The sequence below is a fragment of the Oncorhynchus kisutch genome, linkage group LG17 (assembly GCF_002021735.2).
Source record: "Oncorhynchus kisutch isolate 150728-3 linkage group LG17, Okis_V2, whole genome shotgun sequence".
In the NCBI taxonomy this organism is placed as follows: Eukaryota; Metazoa; Chordata; class Actinopteri; order Salmoniformes; family Salmonidae; genus Oncorhynchus; species Oncorhynchus kisutch.
Genome location: NC_034190.2, coordinates 54,160,363 through 54,182,455, shown reverse-complemented (window position 1 = coordinate 54,182,455; position 22,093 = coordinate 54,160,363). Strand labels below are relative to the sequence as shown.

Genomic DNA, 22,093 nt, shown 5'->3' with positions numbered 1-22,093 from the left:
CAGAGAAGATCATTTTACAGGTTTAAAGCTAATTCTCTTTCAATTCTATACATTTTTCCATGTCTAATGTGTATTCATGTGATAGTTGAGTGACTAAAACATTACAACAAAATATATGGGCTAAAAAACATAGCTAAAAACGCTGACCTTGGCTAGTTGATCTGGACATTTCTGACAAGTTTTAAATTGCTCTCTAAATAGCTCTCTGCCGACCCCTCAGTTTGGGAATCACTGCTGTACACAACAATTAAACCCGAATCCAATTGTTCGTATTCGCAATCAATGTGACTGCGGTAAATGGAAACGATAGAAAGGAATTGTATTTGGATTTGATACGACTATATGAGAGGCCATTTTGTGAGTGTTCTAAAGCTGTGACAGCGCAATGCAAAATGTCTGTCAGTGCCATATGATGAGCGAACACGGTATCTGATCCCAGACAGCGACATGCCATGATGATGGGTTCCAATGCAAAGGCACAAGTCAACTGACCCCAGAGCAGATGTTAAATAAACAAGGCCCTGGCTTGCCTGGCCACCTGAGTCCATTTATGCAAACTCAGCAGGAGAAGGGAAACGTGGGAGTGAGCCAAGAGAGCATTCGCCACCCAATTAATATTCCGCTCATGCACCCCTGACTCAAAGAATAAATAAATATAAAAGGAAAAAAAGAAGAACTAAGACATTGAGTAAATAAAAGTGAAGGGAGGGAGGGGGCACTAATTAGCTGTTGGTTTTTGATGTGGCAGCCACCCGCACTGCCTATGAACCTTTCAATTAGCAGGGAAGATGTCTGCATCAGCTATTCTCTCAGCGCCCGTGTCTGTCTGCTACTTTTACTCAATCATGTCATAACCAGAGTCCATTTAACCAAGGAATCTCCGTTAAGTTGAGCAAATACAGAAGGGCGGAGACTCTGGAGAGAGGAAGAAAAAAAACTGTCGATTTTCATATTTCCTTTTTTAAAGAGAAGAGCGAGAAATTGTGTGCTTCTTTTATAGCATGAGGTGATGACCCGATGGAGGGAGGAAGCAGAGAGGACGAGGGTGGATAATTGGAGGGAAACTAGAGAAAGGGGTGTGTATCGGTTCTGAAGAATGTGGCCCAGAGTCACCTCAGTACTATCAATATTTGTATTTGTATTTATCAGGGCCAGGAAACACTCCTGTCAGTAAAAAAACACCATACCAATAGCATGACCTGTGTGAATGTCAACATTACCATTGGTCATCTGTCACAAATCCCATGTCTGTGTGTGTGTCAGTGAAGTGCAGTCAGGGTAGGCAGTGGCTATCTGTGCACATTTTTTGTATTCTAAAGTTTTTTCTCAATGATTCTGGTGGTTATTATGCAAACAAATTCCAAATGTGCTAAAACAGAACCAAAATCTCAGGAAAGGTGCCATGGTATTCATGTCTTCCTTTCCATCTATTCAAATTGTTGACCCGCAAGGCCATTAATGAAGAGGGTCAGCATAGACGTCGCTGCTTTGCCTAGCTTGAAGTAGCTTCATTCGTTGCATTGAGACGATTTCATATTTTGCACATCCGTATTGCCTTAACATGTGGTGTGGGTAAACCTGTGGTAAACTCTGCACATTTGGGCATGTCAACATAATTTGGTGCTCGCATCCCTTGAACTGAACGAAGCTAGCTAGATCGCAAAAACAACCTGACAAATGGACACTATACTGCATATCAAATCATTTCCCAAGTTGGAATCATGTTACACGCCGTTTGGAGGGTTCGAAGAGTGGAACGTCAACTACAAGGAAAGTTAAGACCAGACAGAGCCAGCATACAGGAACTCTACAAGACATGATGTTATTAATGAAAGGCAACCACCATCTCCCTCACTGCTATCTGTTGGGCAGGCTAACAGTGACTACTGGACTGTCCACTTGTCTGAAACGTCATTACCAATTGATACTTTTTACCCAGACTTTTACACGTCTTGGAAATGTACTTTTGCTTTGTGGACGTAATGGGAATGGGGCTTCTCCTGCCACTCAATGCAGGCCCTAATCTTGTCTTCTACAAAATGGATGCGACTAACTACGACAATTCTACGTGTGTGGCTGCATGGGGGCACACTCCTGCTGAAGGATTCTGCTCCCTGACCGGCTGGATGTACAGTAGCTGCCTACCTGTGTGCTGCGTGGGAGAACTGTGCTACCAGCTACTGTTTGTGTGTGTGACGTTTTGTGTCAGTTTGAAAATAGAACCAAAGGAGGCTTTGTGGATGCGTCTCCCACCTGTCCGTGGGCCTGCTGTGTGCCTGCAGAATACAATGATGGACATGGGTCCAATGCTGTCACCGATAGGTTTACCCTGACGGTCAGCTAAATGAAATTAATTTACTAGTACAGTAAATGCATTTCACATTCAATTTGCAGGTTAGGCTACTGTTGAATGAACATGAGAATAGACAACATCCCTTTGATGCATTTGATTGATCAAGCTAGAACTTTTGGGGATGAGACACTATATTTGTTTTAATACACAAAAGAAGTATGTGGACACCTGCTTGTCGAACATCTCGTTCCAAAATCATGGGCATTAATATGGAGTTGGTCCCCCCCCTTTGCTGCTACAACAGCCTCCACTCTTCTGGGAAGGCTTTCCACTAGATGTTGTAACATTGCTGCAGGGGCTTACATCCATTCAGCCACAAGAGCATTAGTGAGCTCGGGTACTGATCTTGGGGGATTAGGCCTGGCTTGCAGTCAGAGTTCCAATTAATTCCAAAGGTGTTCGATGGGATTGAGGTCAGGGCTCTGTGCAGGCCAGTCAAGTTCTTCTACACTGATCTAAACAAACCATTTCTGTATGGACCTCGCTTGCTGCACGGGGGCATTGCCATGCTGAAACAGGAAAGGGCCTTCCCCAAACTGTTGCCACAAAGTTGAAAGCACAGAATTGTCTAGAATGTCATTGTATGCTGTAGCGTTAATATTTCCCTTCACTGGAACTAAGGGCGTAGCCTGAACCATGAAAAACAGCCCCAGACCATTAGTCCTCCTCCACCAAACCTTAAAGTTGGCACTATGCATTCAGGTAGGTAGCGTTCTTCTGGCATCGGTCAATCCCAGATTGGTCCGTCGGACTGCCAGATGGTGAAGTGGGATTCATCACTCCAGAGAGTCCAATGGCGTTGAAAGTCACTGAGCTCTTCAGTAAGGCCATTCTACTGCCAGACTGTTTGTCTATGGATATTGCATGGCTGTGTGCTAATTGGTATTTCCATTTGGTGAAGTTTATTGTCAATTTTCGTTAATAGCCTATGTCACTCTGGTTGTTGGAGCGATCTGTTGTTTGGTGAACTTGGGCTTCATCAAAGTTTATTTGTGAGTAAATCCGGCTTTGATAATATCCCATGCCTTCCCAGCCACTGACCTCACCGCACGTCACCGGTGTGTTTGTGTGTGCGTGTGTGTGTTTAGCAGTTTCTGGAGTTTATTAGGAAGGTATCGAAAACAGCGTGGCTTTGGTAGGCCCAAACACGCAGGTGGCTTGTTGCTCGACACTTTCCCTGTTTGTTTTCGCTTCATTTGCCAGCCCCTCAGACAGTCAGTCTGCTGTTGAAGGATGTGACAACGCGTTAGTCCAAATAAACCCTCCTTACATAAAGAAAGATTGAGCAGTAGGGAGCTCAGAAAAGAGAGAAAGGGAGAGGAGAAGGCTTCTTAGCAGGATAGGTAGGGATAGATGGATAGATAGGACAAAAAGCCACTGATCAGCTTTTGATGAGCTCTTCTCCACCCACCCATCTCCTCTCTGTCGTTCTCTCTCGATATGTATTGGGTAGTGGATAGTGCATTGACTCTGCCGTGTGATATTTTCACCCATAATCCTGTTTAGTAAATGTGTATTCAATTAAAACCGGCCTGGGCCCCAAGGTGATGCACTACGCTCCCTCGCCACTTTGTCAGTGTCGACAAAGGAGCTGAGCCTGGGCCTACCCGAGTGTGAAATTAAACAGGTGATAGATACCCCCAGTACAGAACACTGTCATTTTTCATTACCCTAAATAAAAGGGGGGGGGGGGACGCTTACATTTCACCCTGTGACAAATAAATATGGTTTTTAAGTCAGGTCTAAATAAACAAATAAATTGTTCAATTGGCCGGAGTTGGAGTCTACCAGCACTGTAGACGAGAGAGTGGTGGGTAGGGGTTGTACTGTAGGCAAGTGCCGAGGGGAAAGGCTGCAGTCGGTTCAATAGGTTGTGATAGGTCAATACATTGACTAGTCCAATGATATAATAGGGTTGGGTCAATTTGATGCACAGGGTTTTAAAGACGTATAAATTGGAGTTTGTATACCGAAGAAAGTAGTTTTTCAATCAAGATTTTCCCAAAACATTGGAGGAAAATTCTAACCCTGTTCCTGTTCAAAATATTAAGCTACTACAGCTACTCCATTAAGAATGTCCTAGCTTTTAGCAGTGGGGGGGTTGTGCGTCCGTTATCTACTAGAGGGGAAGAGGAATGGTGACAAGGCGTGGAACAAAAAGAAAACTGGACCCGTGTCCCCTGGGGGAGGTTTATCGATCGGACCCGATCCCATCTCTGAAAGCAATGTGATCTTTATGTCAAGAGACAATGCTAGTTTGATGGAGAGAGGGCAACATGGTGAGACAATAGGGATGGGAGGGGGAGAGACAGAGAAAATAAAATAAAACATGTTTCTTTTGTTACTGGCTGATGGCTTTCTGGGAACTCAAATGAGCAAGCGAGGGAGAAAAACAGGGGGTTGTATGCTACCAGAGAGGGAGAGAAAGTGAGAGAGATGGAAGTTGGAGAGACATTGCAATAGAGAGAACAAGTGAGAGAAACATGGAGGGGAAGAGAAAGAGGAGCTAGAGAGAGGAGAGAAGAAAGAGGAGAGAGAGGAAAGAGAGGAGAGATAGAAGAGAGAGAAAGATGAGAGAGAGGAGCGAGAGGGGAAAGAGAGAAAGAGAGGAGAGAGTGAGGAGAGAGAGAGAAGAGAAAGAGTAGAGAAAGAGAGGAGAGAGAGAGGAGAAAGAGGAGCGAGAAGAAAGAGAGAGAGCGAGAAGAAAGAGAGAGAGCGAGAAGAAAGAGAGAGAGAGAGAGAGAGAGAGAGAGAGAGAGAGAGAGAGAGTGTGAGTCACCAGGCTTCACAAATAGATAAATGCCCTTGGGGCGCTATAGAGGAGAGCATCTTTGCCCACTGCCAGACAGCGATATACATAGTGAAAGCGTGTGAGTGTATGTGTGTGTATATACTGTTTACTACATGTGCAGTGTGTGCGTATAATGATTATATAGGGCACAGTGTGTGTGTGTGTGTGTGTTTGAATGTGCGTGTGGTGTCCGAGCGTATGTGTATATAGTATGTGTGGAGTGTGTGCATATAATGATGATACGGGGCACAGTGTGTGTGTGTGTGTATGTGTATTAAATCTGCAGTGTGTTTTATATGTGCATTTATGGTCCACATACAAAAGGTTATTCGACTCAGTCAATGAGTTCAATTGAACAAAACCAGCCGGGCGTTAAGAGCTGGCAGACAGAGCTGGCAGACAGAGCTGGCAGATAGAACTGGCCGTATACAGTAGAGTAGACAACGACACAGTGAGAAAGGGAAAGAACAGACACTGGGATGGTAGAGGAAAATGATCATTCATGAATACTCTCACCCCTTTACCCCACCCTCTCTCTTTCGCTACCCCTCCCTCCATCTCTCTCTCTTCCCCCTCTCCATTTTCCCCCTCTCCATCTCTCCTCCACTCCCCACCCCTCTCCATCGCTCTCATCATCTCGCCCTCTATCTCTCCTGCTGGCAGGTGAAACCTGCTCTGTTGTTCATCCGTCCTCAGACGATGACGACAGTCTCGGTGACGGTGACTTCGTCTGGCCACAAGGGACTATTGCTGACATCATCTGCATGACAACCGTACGGTGACAAAGATACTCAGAGAGAGAGAGCTGATTGTCAGGGTAGAGACTGGTACCGTGCCAGTAGGAGAGGAGAGCAGCTCCACAAAGGACTTGTGTAAACTAGGCTGCCACTTGTGAAGCAAATCATGATTAAAAATGCACTGTGTGCCTCGTGGTTGAGAGTTCCTCTGCCCTATCAGTGGTATCTAATTCCTACCTTCGTCGCAGCTGCCAGGCTTGGCCGCCTCAATCTTCTTTTTGAGGACGCAGGAGGCCACGCCCAGCTCGCAGGTGTTGTCGTAGGTGAAGCCGTCGCTGCCGCACACGGGCGAGAAGGCCTGGCCCTGGCATTGCGGGCACTCGCACTTGTTCTGGACGCAGCGGGCCCCCCAGGCACACACGGCGCTACCGCACGTCTCTGCAAATTCACACACACAAACAAACGGACGATCGCGCAAGCACGCACACACACACACACACACACACAGGGTGTGTCAGCAACTATTGATTGGAATCTTGTAAAAGGAATATGCTTGCTAAAATACAATAGTGAGACATTACTTTAAGACCTACTATTTGTACAACCACACTGTTGGTAGGCACACACACTTGGTGCTGGCATTACTCACTGCATTCTCCCTGGGCGAGCACGCGCAGGTCAAGCTGCTCGGTACAGGCACGCACGTGGAGCTCACACTCGCTGTCGTAGGTGGAGCCGTCGCTGCCGCACACCGGTTGGTGGGACTCCACACACTCCTGCGGGCACACACAGCGGCCAGACTGCCCATCGCAGATCGCCCCAAATGAACAGTTGGCACACGCCTCGTCTGGAGGGAGACAGGTAGGAGAGTGTTCAAATCAAATCAAATCAAATTTATTTTTCAAATTTAAAGTGTTAGGATTGGAGAGAGTAAATAAGCCCGGGATGAGTAACAGGGAGAGAAAGAGTGTGTGTTTGTGTCAGTGAGTTGAGTGAGTGAGTGAGTGAGTGAGTGAGTGAGTGAGTGAGTGAGTGAGTGAGTGAGTGAGTGAGTGAGTGAGTGAGTGAGTGAGTGAGTGAGTGAGTGAGTGAGAGAGAGAGAGAGAGAGAGAGAGAGAAGGAGAGAGAAAGAGAACTAGAGAAATAGAGAAATAGCAAGAGAGGGCAGATATAACTGGCTCATCCGAAGCCTGTGTGGGTGCTGTGGCAAAATCCACAGCCGTGACGCCACCATGATGTCATGTGTTTACCTAACCCCCTTTGAAAGGCCGGTCATTTTGAGAGGGCCCCAAACCCAGATGGTGTGCAGACTTCACACAGCTGCAAGTTTCAGTAGGATGATCTGGACTGAGAATACTGTGAAGAATCCTCTATATTCAGTTGACTCTGATCATTTGCACGTTTTCCATTCAGTGTTTTTTCCCTCTGCCTTGCATAGCCTAGTACCGACATGCTGTGGATATCAATGATTCGTGGCAGCCCGAGTGAATCACAGAGCCAGAGCAGAGATGCGAGGGGTGGGCAGCGCTCCTCAATTGCCAATTACACCTGGAGGATTGCATTAGCAGCGCACGGCCGCTATCACATTCAATTAGTGGCTAGGTAATAACAGCTGCTGATTTATTGCTAATGGCTAACGTAGAGAGCGGGCTACTCAGGCGGAAAAACTCCCCCTCCCCTCCCCTGTGTTATTAACTTGTGTATTACACCTTATTACACCTTAATAAAGTCAGGAAGTCAGCCTGCACCGCACAGGCACTCGCTGTGGACAGCCCAGCCTGGGGGCCTGATTAAAAGCAGGCGGTATAAACAGAAAAATATATGTAGCCGAGGTGGCAGGTGGCGGGGATGGGGAATGCATCACCGTGACAATGACGGTGTTTCGAACCCGGGGGATATAAATCACAGTGAGTGTCGTCCTTTATCAGTGCCCGTGTCCCGATAAAGGCCTTCTTTATTTCCCTCCTCTGGCTCTGTCTCGCTCCCCCTGTTCCAGCCAGTGCCGCCAGTCGTTGTCGGCGGCTAATCGGGACACATCTAGCTATCGGACCCAACTGGGCTGCCTTACTGGCTGTAAACACAGGGCCAGGACAGCTAGCACTAAGGCGCTAACGGCGGTAACAAGGTGGGGGGACTTGTCTGCCCGGGGAGGGGAGTTGACGCTGAAGGGGGAGGTGGAAGAAATTGGCCTTGAGGAGAGGGCCATTCCGAGTGATGGATACCGAGAGACGGTGGGGAAAATAAAAGCTAAAGAGCAGTTCCGGCCTCAGAACGCTACACACACTCTCGGGGGGGTAGTATTAGTCAGAGACTGGAAGAGAAGGAGGAGTTGTTCTTTAACATGATGAGAAAGAGAGACAGTTATTTAGTGAAACATCTCTGAGAATGTCCCAGACTATAAAAACACTCCCCAGCCGACCCCACCGTGCCTGCTCCATAACTACCCCTCCGTCCCTCCTCGCCGTCTCTCCTCCCTTTCTTATTTACCCCTCTCTCCCCTATCTTCCGCTCCTCTGCTCTCTCTCGCTACCTTTTTGCAGCAACTGTGCAAAACTCGTAATGTTTATTTCTGTTCTAAATGACTTCTCGTCTCTTGTCTCATCTATTCTGAGGTAAATATATATGAAATTCCTTACGGAGCGATTGATATCGTTCTGTGGTCTATTATCCATGCGTGTCTCTGCTTCTTCCAGCCTGCCAGACACACAAGGTCACCCAACACTCAAACATTGAGAGGAGAAAATACATCAGAATAATAAAAAATGTCACTCATCTCACTATCGGACCGCACCTGAGCCATAAAGATAACCATTTCCCCTAGCGCCATTTTTCGATCCCCCCGAGGGGAAGAAAATCAAATTATGACAGTGCACATAGGCCTTGCGAAACGGTGGCCCCACTCACACACGCACACACCGGTTGTCTCTGCATGCAAACGCACGAGGGACAAAAGGAAACACACAAACTTCCCAGCCTCTATCGACACATACACCACACAGTGTATGCCAGTGATATGAATTGTACCAGGATAATTAACAGAGATAATAGTGAAGGTGGAGGGAGTTGAGGTGACTCAGTGGAGTTTGAAGAGGCCTGTGTAAAGCAGTGCAAACAGCCCAGAATAAACCAACCCACATCACCATCATCATTCCTCCGCCGGGCCTTGCCTAGCCCTGCCTGTCTGTCGCTTTTATTGCCCTGTTCCGCTGACTTCTGCCTCTGTGGAGACTTGCTGTCATCCATAGTGCTGTATCAGACACACACACACACACGCACACGCACACACACACACACAGCAGGGCCCGCTACCTCGCTCTGCCTGCAACCAGCTCGCCTTTTTAAATAAAGACTATTCATTACGCCCCTGCGGCGCCACGGTGAGAACTGTCTACCTAACGGCGCACGCACGCACGCACGCCGTCTCCAAATTGAGTTTGCTCGCCCGGCTCAAACATTCCTTTTGCTCCATTTCCCATTGGAATACATCTTTATGCGCAGAGGTTTCAACTTGGGAATGGAAAGAGGAAATACTAGTGGAGTCACATCAGCCCCCAAGCCAACAACACTGCAGTGGATTAAAAGTCAAACTTCAGTTGAAACAATAGGGCAGGCATCATCAACTAGATTCCAATAGGGCAGGCATCATCAACTAGATTCCAATAGGGCAGGCATCATCAACTAGATTCCAATAGGGCAGGCATCATCAACTAGATTCCAATAGGGCAGGCATCATCAACTAGATTCCAATAGGGCAGGCATCATCAACTAGATTCCAATAGGGCAGGCATCATCAACTAGATTCCAATAGGGCAGGCATCATCAACTAGATTCCAATAGGGCAGGCATCATCAACTAGATTCCAATAGGGCAGGCATCATCAACTAGATTCCAATTGGGCAGGCATCATCAACTAGATTCCAATAGGGCAGGCATCATCAACTAGATTCCAATAGGGCAGGCATCATCAACTAGATTCCAATAGGGCAGGCATCATCAACTAGATTCCAATAGGGCAGGCATCATCAACTAGATTCCAATTGGGCAGGCATTATCAACTAGATTCCAATAGGGCAGGCATCATCAACTAGATTCCAATAGGGCAGGCATCATCAACTAGATTCCAATAGGGCAGGCATCATCAACTAGATTCCAATAGGGCAGGCATCATCAACTAGATTCCAATAGGGCAGGCATCATCAACTAGATTCCAATAGGGCAGGCATCATCAACTAGATTCCAATAGGGCAGGCATCATCAACTAGATTCTAATAGGGCAGGCATCATCAACTAGATTCCAATAGGGCAGGCATCATCAACTAGATTCCAATAGGGCAGGCATCATCAACTAGATTCCAATAGGGCAGGCATCATCAACTAGATTCCAATAGGGCAGGCATCATCAACTAGATTCCGCTGCGGGACGATTCGTTCTTGATGGTCGGGGGGCCGGAACAGAATTACAAATCATTTGTAGACGGCAAGAAACCGATATACAGATATGTTTGAAACCCAAACAGATGTTTAAAATATAATCATTTAAAACCTTGCTTACATTTGAATAAGGTCACATATATTTAACTTTTCTTTTTTTTTAACTTCAGTTTATTTTAGTAAATACTTTCTTAACACTGATTTTTCTTAAAGCTGCATTGTTGGTTAAGGGGTTGTAAGTGAAGCATTTCATTGTAAAGGTCTCAACCTGTTGTATTCGGCGCATGTGACAAATACAATTTGATTTGATTTTGATTTGATATATCTCTCTGTTGTGCGTGGGAATACTTTGGAACAGATTTTTCCAAAACTTAAATCACTTGGAGATGATTTGCTGGTGTTTTTAAAGTATTTTATGTGCAATAATAACAATATATACAGTGCCTTCAGAAAGTGTTCAAACCCTTGGATTTCTTCCACATTTTTGTTGTGTTACAGCCTGAATTTAAAATAAATTCTTCTTTTTTATGTTTACAAATGAATTACACATTAAAAGCTGAAAGATCTTGAGTCAATAAGAATTCATCCCCTTTGTTATGGAAAGCCTAAATAAGTTCAGGAGTACAAATTTGTACCCCACACATACAATTATCTGTAAGGTCCCTCAGTCGAGCAGGTAATTTCAAACACAGATCAACCACAAAGTACAGGAAGGTTTTCCAATGCTTTGCAAAGAAGGGCACCTATTGGTAGATGGGTAAAAATAAAAAAGCAGACATTGAATATCCCTTTGAGCATGGTGAAGTTATTAATTACACTTTGGATGGTGTATCAATACACCCAGTCACTACAAAGATACAGGCGTCCTTCCTAACTCAGTTGCCGGAGAGGAAGGAAACTGCTCAGGGATTTCACCATGAGGCCAATGGTGACGTTAAAACAACAGTTACAGAGTTTAATGGCTGTGATAGGAGATAACTGAGGATGGATCAACAACATTGTAGTTACTCCACAATACTAACCAAATTGACAGAGCAAAAATAAGGAAGCCTGTACAGAACACAAATATTCCAAAACATGTATCCTGTTTGGCAGAGCTTGAAGAATAAAAAATGATATATAGGCAAATGATGCACAATCCAGGTGTGTAAAGCTCTTAGAGAGTTACCCAGAAAGACTCACAGCTGTAATCGTTGCCAAAGGTACTTCTACAAAGTATTGACTTGGGGTGTGATTACTTATTTAAATTAGATATTTATGTATTTAATTTTCAATACATTTCCCTTTGTCATTATGGGGTATTGTGTGTAGATTGGGAAAATATATAATCCATTTCGAATTCACCATGTAACACAACAAAAGGTGAAATACGTCAAGGGGTATGAATACTTTCTGAAGGCACAGTATATTACATTTTATTTCTCAGAAAACTTGGGGGGGCCAAATAGAATCACCCGTGGGCCGCCAGTTGGGAAACCCTGCAACGGGGTAGAGCTAGCCGAAAGCTAGTGCAAAGGTGCTAAGGCAAATCTCTCGCTGTCTGCTGGTGGTAGCAACAGCTAACAGTAAAGCTGGCTAACAGTGTTTACTGTATTAGCCGTCTTGGATAATAGCTGCTAAATGGCTTCAGGCATCTCTATCACTCTACATTATTAGATCAGTATATCTATATTACATCTACAAACTGTTACCCATTTAGGACCAAAAGGCTAGCAGGCAATATGGAACTGTGTAAAGTAGCCTATGAGAGAAGAGATCATTTAAATATTTATTTTCCTTTCTTCATGTCTGCTTTGTGCTTAGTTAGTCTACAGAAAACATGGTTCATACATGTTATTTGTTATACAGATACAGGCCTATGGTGTAGCCTACATTTACAGTAGCAGAAAACCGAATTCAAACTCTGACTAAAACTACCAAGCGTCAACTGTGGCTGAGGACTTAGAGCACGGAAAGGACACGGAACGGAAGGCACAGGAGCAAATGGTTTGTTGGTAAAACCAAAATGTTAATCATCGTCATCATCAATTACTCTTCTATGGGAAAACGGGTGCAGGTTAGCGTTGTTTGTCATGAATCTTGTTGTGGACGCAGCTCTGCAGAATGGCCACTGCCTGGGACACCCACAAAATCCTCAAATCTGATTTTAAACCATAAACTTAACCTTGATTGATCTTATTTTGACGAATACTCCAGATAAATGGGGTGGCAGGTAGCTTAGCGGTTAAGAATGTTGTGCCAGTACGCGAATGGTCGCTGGTTTGAGGCACCGAGCTGACTTGGTGAAAAATCTGTCAATATGCCCTTAACAAGGCACATAACCCTAATTGCTCCTTTAAGTCGCTCCGGATAAGAGCGTCTGCTAAATGACTAAAATGTAATCATAAACTGGGTGGTTTGAATGCTGATTGGCTGAAAGCTGTGATATATCAGACTGTATACCATGGGTATGATAAAACATGTATTTTTAATGTTCTAAATGCATTTGTAACCAGTTTCTAATAGAAATAAGGCACCTTGGGGGGGGGGGGGGGGTATGCATAAGAACAGCCCTTAGCCGTGGTATATTGGCCATATATCACAACCCCTCAGGCCTTATTGCTTAAATATGTTGATAGCAGCGTTTTCCAATGGATTTTAGTGACCACTGCCCAGTTGTCTGTGTCAGAGATGTGAGAGTGCATAAATCTAGTGACCTTGAACCTGATTTTGTCACGCCCTGATCTGTTTCACCACCCTCCAGGTGTCGCCCATCTTCCCCATTATCCCCTCTGTATTTATACCTGTGGTTTCTGTCTGTCTGTTGCCAGTTCGTGTTGTTTGTTCAAGTCAACCAGTGTTTTGTCTCAGCTCCTGCTTTTCCCCAGTCTCTCTTTTTCTCGTCCTCCTGGTTTTGACCCTTACCTGTCCTGACTCTGAGCCCGCCTGCCGTCCTGTGCCTTTGCCCCTACTCTAGATTACCGACATCTGCTTGACCTGACCCTGGGCCTGCCTGCCGTCCTGTACCTTGGCCCCATTACTCTGGATTATCGACCTCTGCCTGCCTTGACCTGTCGTTTACCTGCCCCGGTTGTTACAACAAACATTGTTACTTCAACACAGTCTGCACTTGGGTCTTACCTGAAACCTGATAGATTTAGCTTTAAGGTTTTTTGTAAATGCCTTAAGCAATATTGCAAATAATCATGCCCCCTTCAAAACTCAGAGTTAAAGGTAGATCGAATGCCTGATTCACTACTGAATTTTCAAGTCATTTGTAAGAGAAATGTTGCCTGGATCAAGGCCAGGAACACAGGCTTAGGCCCAGATTGACAATCTTTTAAGCAACTGAGGAATCAATGTATCAAACTAATCAGAAAGGTTAAATCTGATTATTATGTAATCAATCTTTCTGAATGTAAGGGGAATTCTTTTCACTATTTATATAAATGCTATTGGTCAATCGTTTCAAAAATGTACATTTCATTCTATATGTGGATCATACTATTCTGTACGCAATTGCCCTGGTTGTGACAAGGCTACAGCCCGATTTTGTAGATTTACAGGAAGCCCTTACTGGGTTTGGCCGGTGTAGGCCGTCATTGTCAATAAGGATTTGTTCTTAACTGAATTGCCTTGTTAAATAAAGGTTAAATAAATCAAATAAATTTCAACAACTTGTGCTTAATACGAGAAAAACTAAATACGTCATCATTAGATTGTTCCAGATGGATGACATCTTCACTCATCTGATTGTTCTACAATTGAACAAGTCCCTGCATACAAATACCTTGGTATTTGGATTGACAATGATTTAACGTTTAAAAAGCATACAAATGCATTTGTTAAGAAGCTACGATTTAAAGTGGGCTTTTTTGAAAGAAACAGATTGTGCCTCTCTCTCGAGTCAGCAGGAAGCAGATTGTGCAGTCAACCTTCCTACCTGTTTTTGATTATGGTGATACTATTTTATCAAAGTGCAGCTTCCACTACTCTTAAACCCCTGGATGCTGTTTATTATGGCGCCCTTCGTTTTATCACAGGAGACAGTTTTATTACTCTTCGCTGCATTCTTTACCAAACGGTTGGCTGGACCTCTTTAAAATCATGTAGATCATATCAGTACGCTCTTTTTGTTTACAAAGCTCTATAAGATTCAGACTTACCCAACATCACTGTTAAGATTTAAAATGACAAGTTGTCAAACCCGTTCACAGGGTTGGTTAACTATGGAGACTCCTTTGGTGTTTACAGTGTTACGTAAATCGGCCTTTCATTTCCTACATTTGGAATCATCACCAAAAGACGTCTCGATTGGATGCTTTGATTTTCATAACGAAGAACGTGTTTGTATTTTAAGGTGTATTTCATGTGTAAATTGTCTATATTTATGCCTATCTATACTATACTTAGTCTCAATATGACTTCCCTGTTGAAATAAAAGTAAATAAATAAATAAACCTGAACCTTAACCACACTAACCCTACTGCCTAACCCTAAACTTATATTCATTTAAGTGGCATCTTCAAGTGGATTAACTTCGGGAAGAAAAAGAAAACAGGCAATGAAATGGGTGCCTGTGGAAGCCGAAATATTATTTATCTGAGTCCTCGAGAGCAGACAAAAACTCAGTAACCAATTATACAAGAGGAGCATAGCCTTTCACCCTCTCATTGGAAGTGCATCTTCAATTAGAAAGGTCAAAAATAGGGAAACTGCAGGCTTGTGCCGGGCTAGAGGAGTGCTGAGAGGACGGGGAGGATTCGAGGGGATGAGGATAAGAGTGAAGGAGGAGAGGGGAATGACATACTCAGAGTACAGTAGAGTTACAGTATGTGCTTGAGTTGGTTCAGGTGGTTTGTTAGATGGTGCATTTATTTATTTATTTATTTTTTATTTTACCTTTATTTAACCAGGTAGGCAAGTTGAGAACAAGTTCTCATTTACAATTGCGACCTGGCCAAGATAAAGCAAAGCAGTTCGACAGATAAAACGACACAGAGTTACACATGGAGTAAAAACAAACATACAGTCAATAATGCAGTATAAACAAGTCTATATACAATGTGAGCAAATGAGGTGAGAAGGGAGGTAAAGGCAAAAAAAGGCCATGATGGCAAAGTAAATACAATATAGCAAGTAAAATACTGGAATGGTAGTTTTGCAATGGAAGAATGTGCAAAGTAGAAATAAAAAAATAATGGGGTGCAAAGGAGCAAAATAAATAAATAAATAAAAATTAAATACAGTTGGGAAAGAGGTAGTTGTTTGGGCTAAATTTTAGGTGGGCTATGTACAGGTGCAGTAATCTGTGAGCTGCTCTGACAGTTGGTGCTTAAAGCTAGTGAGGGAGATAAGTGTTTCCAGTTTCAGAGATTTTTGTAGTTCGTTCCAGTCATTGGCAGCAGAGAACTGGAAGGAGAGGCGGCCAAAGAAAGAATTGGTCTTGGGGGTGACTAGAGAGATATACCTGCTGGAGCGTGTGCTACAGGTGGGAGATGCTATGGTGACCAGCGAGCTGAGATAAGGGGGGACTTTACCTAGCAGGGTCTTGTAGATGACATGGAGCCAGTGGGTTTGGCGACGAGTATGAAGCGAGGGCCAGCCAACGAGAGCGTACAGGTCGCAATGGTGGGTAGTATATGGGGCTTTGGTGATAAAACGGATTGCACTGTGATAGACTGCATCCAATTTGTTGAGTAGGGTATTGGAGGCTATTTTGTAAATGACATCGCCAAAGTCGAGGATTGGTAGGATGGTCAGTTTTACAAGGGTATGTTTGGCAGCATGAGTGAAGGATGCTTTGTTGCGAAATAGGAAGCCAATTCTAGATTTAACTTTGGATTGGAGATGTTTGATATGGGTCTGGAAGGAGAGTTTACAGTCTAACCAGACACCTAAGTATTTGTAGTTGTCCACGTATTCTAAGTCAGAGCCGTCCAGAGTAGTGATGTTGGACAGGCGGGTAGGTGCAGGTAGCGATCGGTTGAAGAGCATGCATTTAGTTTTACTTGTATTTAAGAGCAATTGGAGGCCACGGAAGGAGAGTTGTATGGCATTGAAGCTTGCCTGGAGGGTTGTTAACACAGTGTCCAAAGAAGGGCCGGAAGTATACAGAATGGTGTCGTCTGCGTAGAGGTGGATCAGGGACTCACCAGCAGCAAGAGCGACCTCATTGATGTATACAGAGAAGAGAGTCGGTCCAAGAATTGAACCCTGTGGCACCCCCATAGAGACTGCCAGAGGTCCGGACAGCAGACCCTCCGACTTGACACACTGAACTCTATCAGAGAAGTAGTTGGTGAACCAGGCGAGGCAATCATTTGAGAAACCAAGGCTGTCGAGTCTGCCGATGAGGATATGGTGATTGACAGAGTCGAAAGCCTTGGCCAGATCAATGAATACGGCTGCACAGTAATGTTTCTTATCGATGGCGGTTAAGATATCGTTTAGGACCTTGAGCGTGGCTGAGGTGCACCCATGACCAGCTCTGAAACCAGATTGCATAGCAGAGAAGGTATGGTGAGATTCGAAATGGTCGGTAATCTGTTTGTTGACTTGGCTTTCGAAGACCTTAGAAAGGCACGGTAGGATAGATATAGGTCTGTAGCAGTTTGGGTCAAGAGTGTCCCCCCCTTTGAAGAGGGGGATGACCGCAGCTGCTTTCCAATCTTTGGGAATCTCAGACGACACGAAAGAGAGGTTGAACAGGCTAGTAATAGGGGTGGCAACAATTTCGGCAGATAATTTTAGAAAGAAAGGGTCCAGATTGTCTAGCCCGGCTGATTTGTAGGGGTCCAGATTTTGCAGCTCTTTCAGAACATCAGCTGAATGGATTTGGGAGAAGGAGAAATGGGGAAGGCTTGGGCGAGTTGCTGTTGGGGGTGCAGTGCTGTTGTCCGGGGTAGGAGTAGCCAGGTGGAAAGCATGGCCAGCCGTAGAAAAATGCTTATTGAAATTCTCAATTATGGTGGATTTATCAGTGGTGACAGTGTTTCCTATCTTCAGTGCAGTGGGCAGCTGGGAGGAGGTGTTCTTATTCTCCATGGACTTTACAGTGTCCCAGAACTTTTTTGAGTTAGTGTTGCAGGAAGCAAATTTCTGCTTGAAAAAGCTAGCCTTGGCTTTTCTAACTGCCTGTGTATAATGATTTCTAGCTTCCCTGAACAGCTGCATATCACGGGGGCTGTTCGATGCTAATGCAGAACGCCATAGGATGTTTTTGTGTTGGTTAAGGGCAGTCAGGTCTGGGGAGAACCAAGGGCTATATCTGTTCCTGGTTCTAAATTTCTTGAATGGGGCATGTTTATTTAAGATGGTTAGGAAGGCATTTTTAAAAAATATCCAGGCATCCTCTACTGACGGGATGAGATCAATATCCTTCCAGGATACCCCGGCCAGGTCGATTAGAAAGGCCTGCTCGCAGAAGTGTTTCAGGGAGCGTTTTACAGTGATGAGTGGAGGTCGTTTGACCGCTGACCCATTACGGATGCAGGCAATGAGGCAGTGATCGCTGAGATCTTGGTTGAAGACAGCAGAGGTGTATTTAGAGGGGAAGTTGGTTAGGATGATATCTATGAGGGTGCCCGTGTTTAAGGTTTTGGGGAGGTACCTGGTAGGTTCATTGATTATTTGTGTGAGATTGAGGGCATCAAGTTTAGATTGTAGGATGGCTGGGGTGTTAAGCATGTTCCAGTTTAGGTCGCCTAGCAGCACGAACTCTGAAGATAGATGGGGGGCAATCAGTTCACATATGGTGTCCAGAGCACAGCTGGGGGCAGAGGGTGGTCTATAGCAGGCGGCAACGGTGAGAGACTTGTTTTTAGAGAGGTGGATTTTTAAAAGTAGAAGTTCAAATTGTTTGGGTACAGACCTGGATAGTAGGACAGAACTCTGCAGGCTATCTTTGCAGTAGATTGCAACACCGCCCCCTTTGGCAGTTCTATCTTGTCTGAAAATGTTGTAGTTTGGAATTAAAACTTCAGAATTTTTGGTGGTCTTCCTAAGCCAGGATTCAGACACAGCTAGAACATCCGGGTTGGCAGAGTGTGCTAAAGCAGTGAATAGAACAAACTTAGGGAGGAGGCTTCTAATGTTAACATGCATGAAACCAAGGCTATTACGGTTACAGAAGTCGTCAAAAGAGAGCGCCTGGGGAATAGGAGTGGAGCTAGGCACTGCAGGGCCTGGATTCACCTCTACATCGCCAGAGGAACATAGGAGGAGTAGAATAAGGGTACGGCTAAAAGCTATGAGAATTGGTCGTCTAGAACGTCTGGAACATAGAGTAAAAGGAGGTTTCTGGGGGCGATAAAATAGCATCAAGGTATAATGTACAGACAAATGTATGGCAGGATGTGAATACAGTGGAGGTAAACCTAGGTATTGAGTGATGAAGAGAGAGATATTGTCTCTAGAAACATCGTTGAAACCAGGAGATGTCATTGCATGTGTGGGTGGTGGAACTAATAGGTTGGATAAGGTATAGTGAGCAGGACTAGAGGCTCTACAGTGAAATAAGCCAATAAACACTAACCAGAACAGAAATGGACAAGACATATTGACATTAAGGATAGGCATGCTTAGTCGAGTGATCAAAAGGGTCCGGTGAGTGGAGAGGTTGGTTGGTGATTTAGACAGCTAGCCAGGGCATCGGTAGCAAGCTAGCATAGGATGGAGGTCTGTTAGCCACCCCTTACGTTCCGTCAGTAGATTAGTGGGGTTCCGTGTGGTAGAGGGGATTAATCCAAATCACACAACAACAACAAAAATAAAAACAATAGATATAGTTATAGAGGCCCAAGAAGAAAATATAATAATAATAATTTAAAAAATAATTTAAAAAAAATAATAATAAAAAAATTGTCCGATTGTCTATTCAGATAGCAGCCGGTAAGACAGCTAACGGTTAGCAGGCCGCAGATGGGCGTTCAGGTAACGTCGCGACGGAGGAGCCGGCCGAATAACTCCTTCGGGTAGATAACGTCGGCAGTCCAGTTGTGAAGGCCCGGTGGGGCTCCGCGAAGGCAGTAAAACGGGTCCGGATAGGTGACTGCAGCCCAGGTGTGATTGATGGAACTCAGGAGTGATTGACGGAGCTTGCTAGCTCCGATGGTCACACGGATAGCAGCTAGCTAGCTGTGAGATCCGGGTATGAATGTCCAGGGACATGGAGAGAAAAATTGGTCCGGTATGTTCCGTTCCGAGCCGCGCTGCGCCGTACAGAACTGGCGATAGATTTTCGAGCTAAAGGATAGCTGATGACCACAAAACGATTTGCCAGTAAAGGAGCTAACTAGCTTCTGAACTAGCTTCTGGATTAGCTTCTGGCTAGTTTCAGGCTAGCTTCTTGGAGTTTCTGGCTAGCTTCTTGGAGGATTACAGATCTGAGGTAAATAATACTTTTTTATAAATATACATTGGTGAGGCGGGTTGCAGGAGAGTGTTTTGAAGATGAGTTGATGGAAAATAAAAATAAAATGTATGTGAAAAAGTTGTAAATATATATATATACAGGACACGACAAGACGAGGACAAAAGACGTCTGAACTGCTATGCCACCTTGGAGACTGTCCCATGCAACCCCAACAGGTGGAAGGTTTGATTCACACAAGGGCCACATACATGCACTAAATATACCATTTGTTCTTGGTAAGTTAAATGACTGTAGGCCATCGTAGTATAAAAAAAAAGACTAGGAGGGTTTCCTAACCTAGGGCCTGGAGTTATTGCTGTTTTCCTGAACAGGTCACATGGTCAGGGAAACTGCTGGCTTAGATGGTACTATATTATAATATAGTACAGTATACATACATAGTATACTTAAGCAATCAGGCACGAGGGGGTGTGATAATATGGCCAATATATCACAGCTAAGGGCTGTTATTTTGCACAAAGCAACGCGGAGTGCCTGGATACAGCCCTTAGCCGTGGTATGTTGGCCATATACCACAAATCCTAGAGGTGCCTTATTGCTATTATAAACTGATGACCAACGTAAATAGAACAGTACAAATAAATGTTTTGTCATACCCGTGGTACATGGTCTGATATACCACAGCTGTCAGCCAATCAGCAATCAGGGCTCAAACCACCCAGTTTATAATGCAGTATAGTCTGGTACTCACCGCAGGGTCCTCGGTGCTGGATGTGAATCTCCTTCTGCAGGGCGCAGCCCATGGCCTTCATCTCACACTGGCTGCCGTAGCTGTGGCCGTCACTGCCGCACACCAGGTCGGGCATCTGGGGGCAGGCGCCATGGCACTCGCACACGGGCTCGTTGTTCTTCACCACGCACGCGGCCCCGAACTCGCAGGCCTTCCCCAGGCACGGGCTGGGAGTGTGTAGATCTGAGACAATAGACAAGGGTTAGTGTTGAAGGGGGATGAGGGAGAGGTGGGGAAGGAGAAGTATTGAGGGTTTGGGTATTGAGGGTTGGGGGCATAGAGGCAGGGAAGGGTGGGGAACTCGGGATAGGTTAAAAGAGAGTAGAGGTTGATCAGGATCAGAAGGATTTCAAAAAGGGGGTTGCCTGGTCAACGTGGGTGCACTATGGTCAAGTCTAAATCATGTATCTGACTCTTATCCATAGTACTTCCTGTATCAATTAACTCCCTTCTGGTAATCTATTTTTGTTGTTGTTGGTAATCTCATTGGCCATAAGTGTCTGACCCCTCTGTATGAGCCAATCAGCGGAGTCTGCTCCTCTGTATGACCCAATCAGCAGTGCCTTATGTTTCAGAGACCCACACCCCAAGTTCTATGAGTAGAAACCTTGACCTTGTGTCAATCAATTGGAAACTGGGGATGAACGGTAGAGGATAACATATTTTTCTATTTATAGGGAAGTAAACAGGTGCTGATTAATTGATGTTTCGCAGCATGCCGTTCATCAAACGCAGCCATTTGCATCTCACGAGAGCCTCAGAGAGAGAGAGAGAGTGAGAGAGGGAGGGAGAGAGAGAGAAAAAGATGATGAAGAGAGCTCTCGCTATGTGGATAGAGAAGAGAGAGGAAGGGAAGACTAGAAACAGAGGAAAAGAGAAAGAGCAGCGTCGGCTTAATAACACACAAAGCCCAGCTCCTGGGCAGTGGGAGAACATCAGAGAAGTGTCTGCATGCTGCTTTGTTCTCCAAACGCCCCACTACACTGTAACTTCATTCAATTGGGGGCCTTGTTAGAGAAGTGGGTCAGAAACGAGAAAGAAACGCGCAAAGACGACAATGTGATCTACGGAATTATATTGTTTCATCATCGTGGCATTTATTTTCCTTCATTCCCCCCGATCAATCCTTCATCAGTATTGTCGCCAAGGTTAGGAGTATGTTAGCCGTATTGTAAGGGGGTGGATTGATTTGGGGATGGGGTGGGTGGGTGAGTGGAACAGATTGACAGTTGAATCCCCAAGGCCTCGGAAGACTGTGGCATACAGTACATCCTCGTCAAGCCAAGCGGGCAGGAGAATTATGCAGGGGGCGGCGAAGCCATGTGAAGGAGGCTCATTGGCATGCCTGGAGCGTGGGGGTATAGTGCCGTGATGCTAAACGCGGCGTGTCTGCCGTTTGGGAGATAGATTCAAATGCAAGTGAATGTGAGGATGCATTTTATCCCTGGCTTCCCAGCGAGAGAGATTGTCGATGGGGAAAAGATCGGAGCGGAACTCGGGTATGTCACGGGTGGTAGATGGTGTGGGAATAGGGTTACAATGCTGAACCCAGGCTACCCCCCTCCTACAACCCCTCCTGTGTCTCCTCCTCTCCCCATGGCAACCAAGGGTGCAGTCATTACCCTGATTATTATGG

General features: G+C 45.0%; 1 protein-coding gene across 11 annotated transcripts in view; it reads right to left on the bottom strand.

Annotated features, from left to right (window-relative positions):
- Nucleotides 1-22,093, bottom strand: part of LOC109907909 (agrin) — a 271,660-nt gene that overhangs the window by 56,022 nt on the left and 193,545 nt on the right. For all 11 annotated transcript variants that reach the window (XM_031794088.1, XM_031794091.1, XM_031794082.1 and 8 more), the window contains 3 exons: nt 20,419-20,640; nt 6,531-6,728; nt 6,119-6,319 (listed from right to left, as the gene is read on the bottom strand). In XM_031794088.1, the coding sequence (XP_031649948.1) occupies nt 6,119-6,319; nt 6,531-6,728; nt 20,419-20,640 (621 nt within the window). The remainder of the gene's footprint in view (nt 1-6,118; nt 6,320-6,530; nt 6,729-20,418; nt 20,641-22,093) is intronic.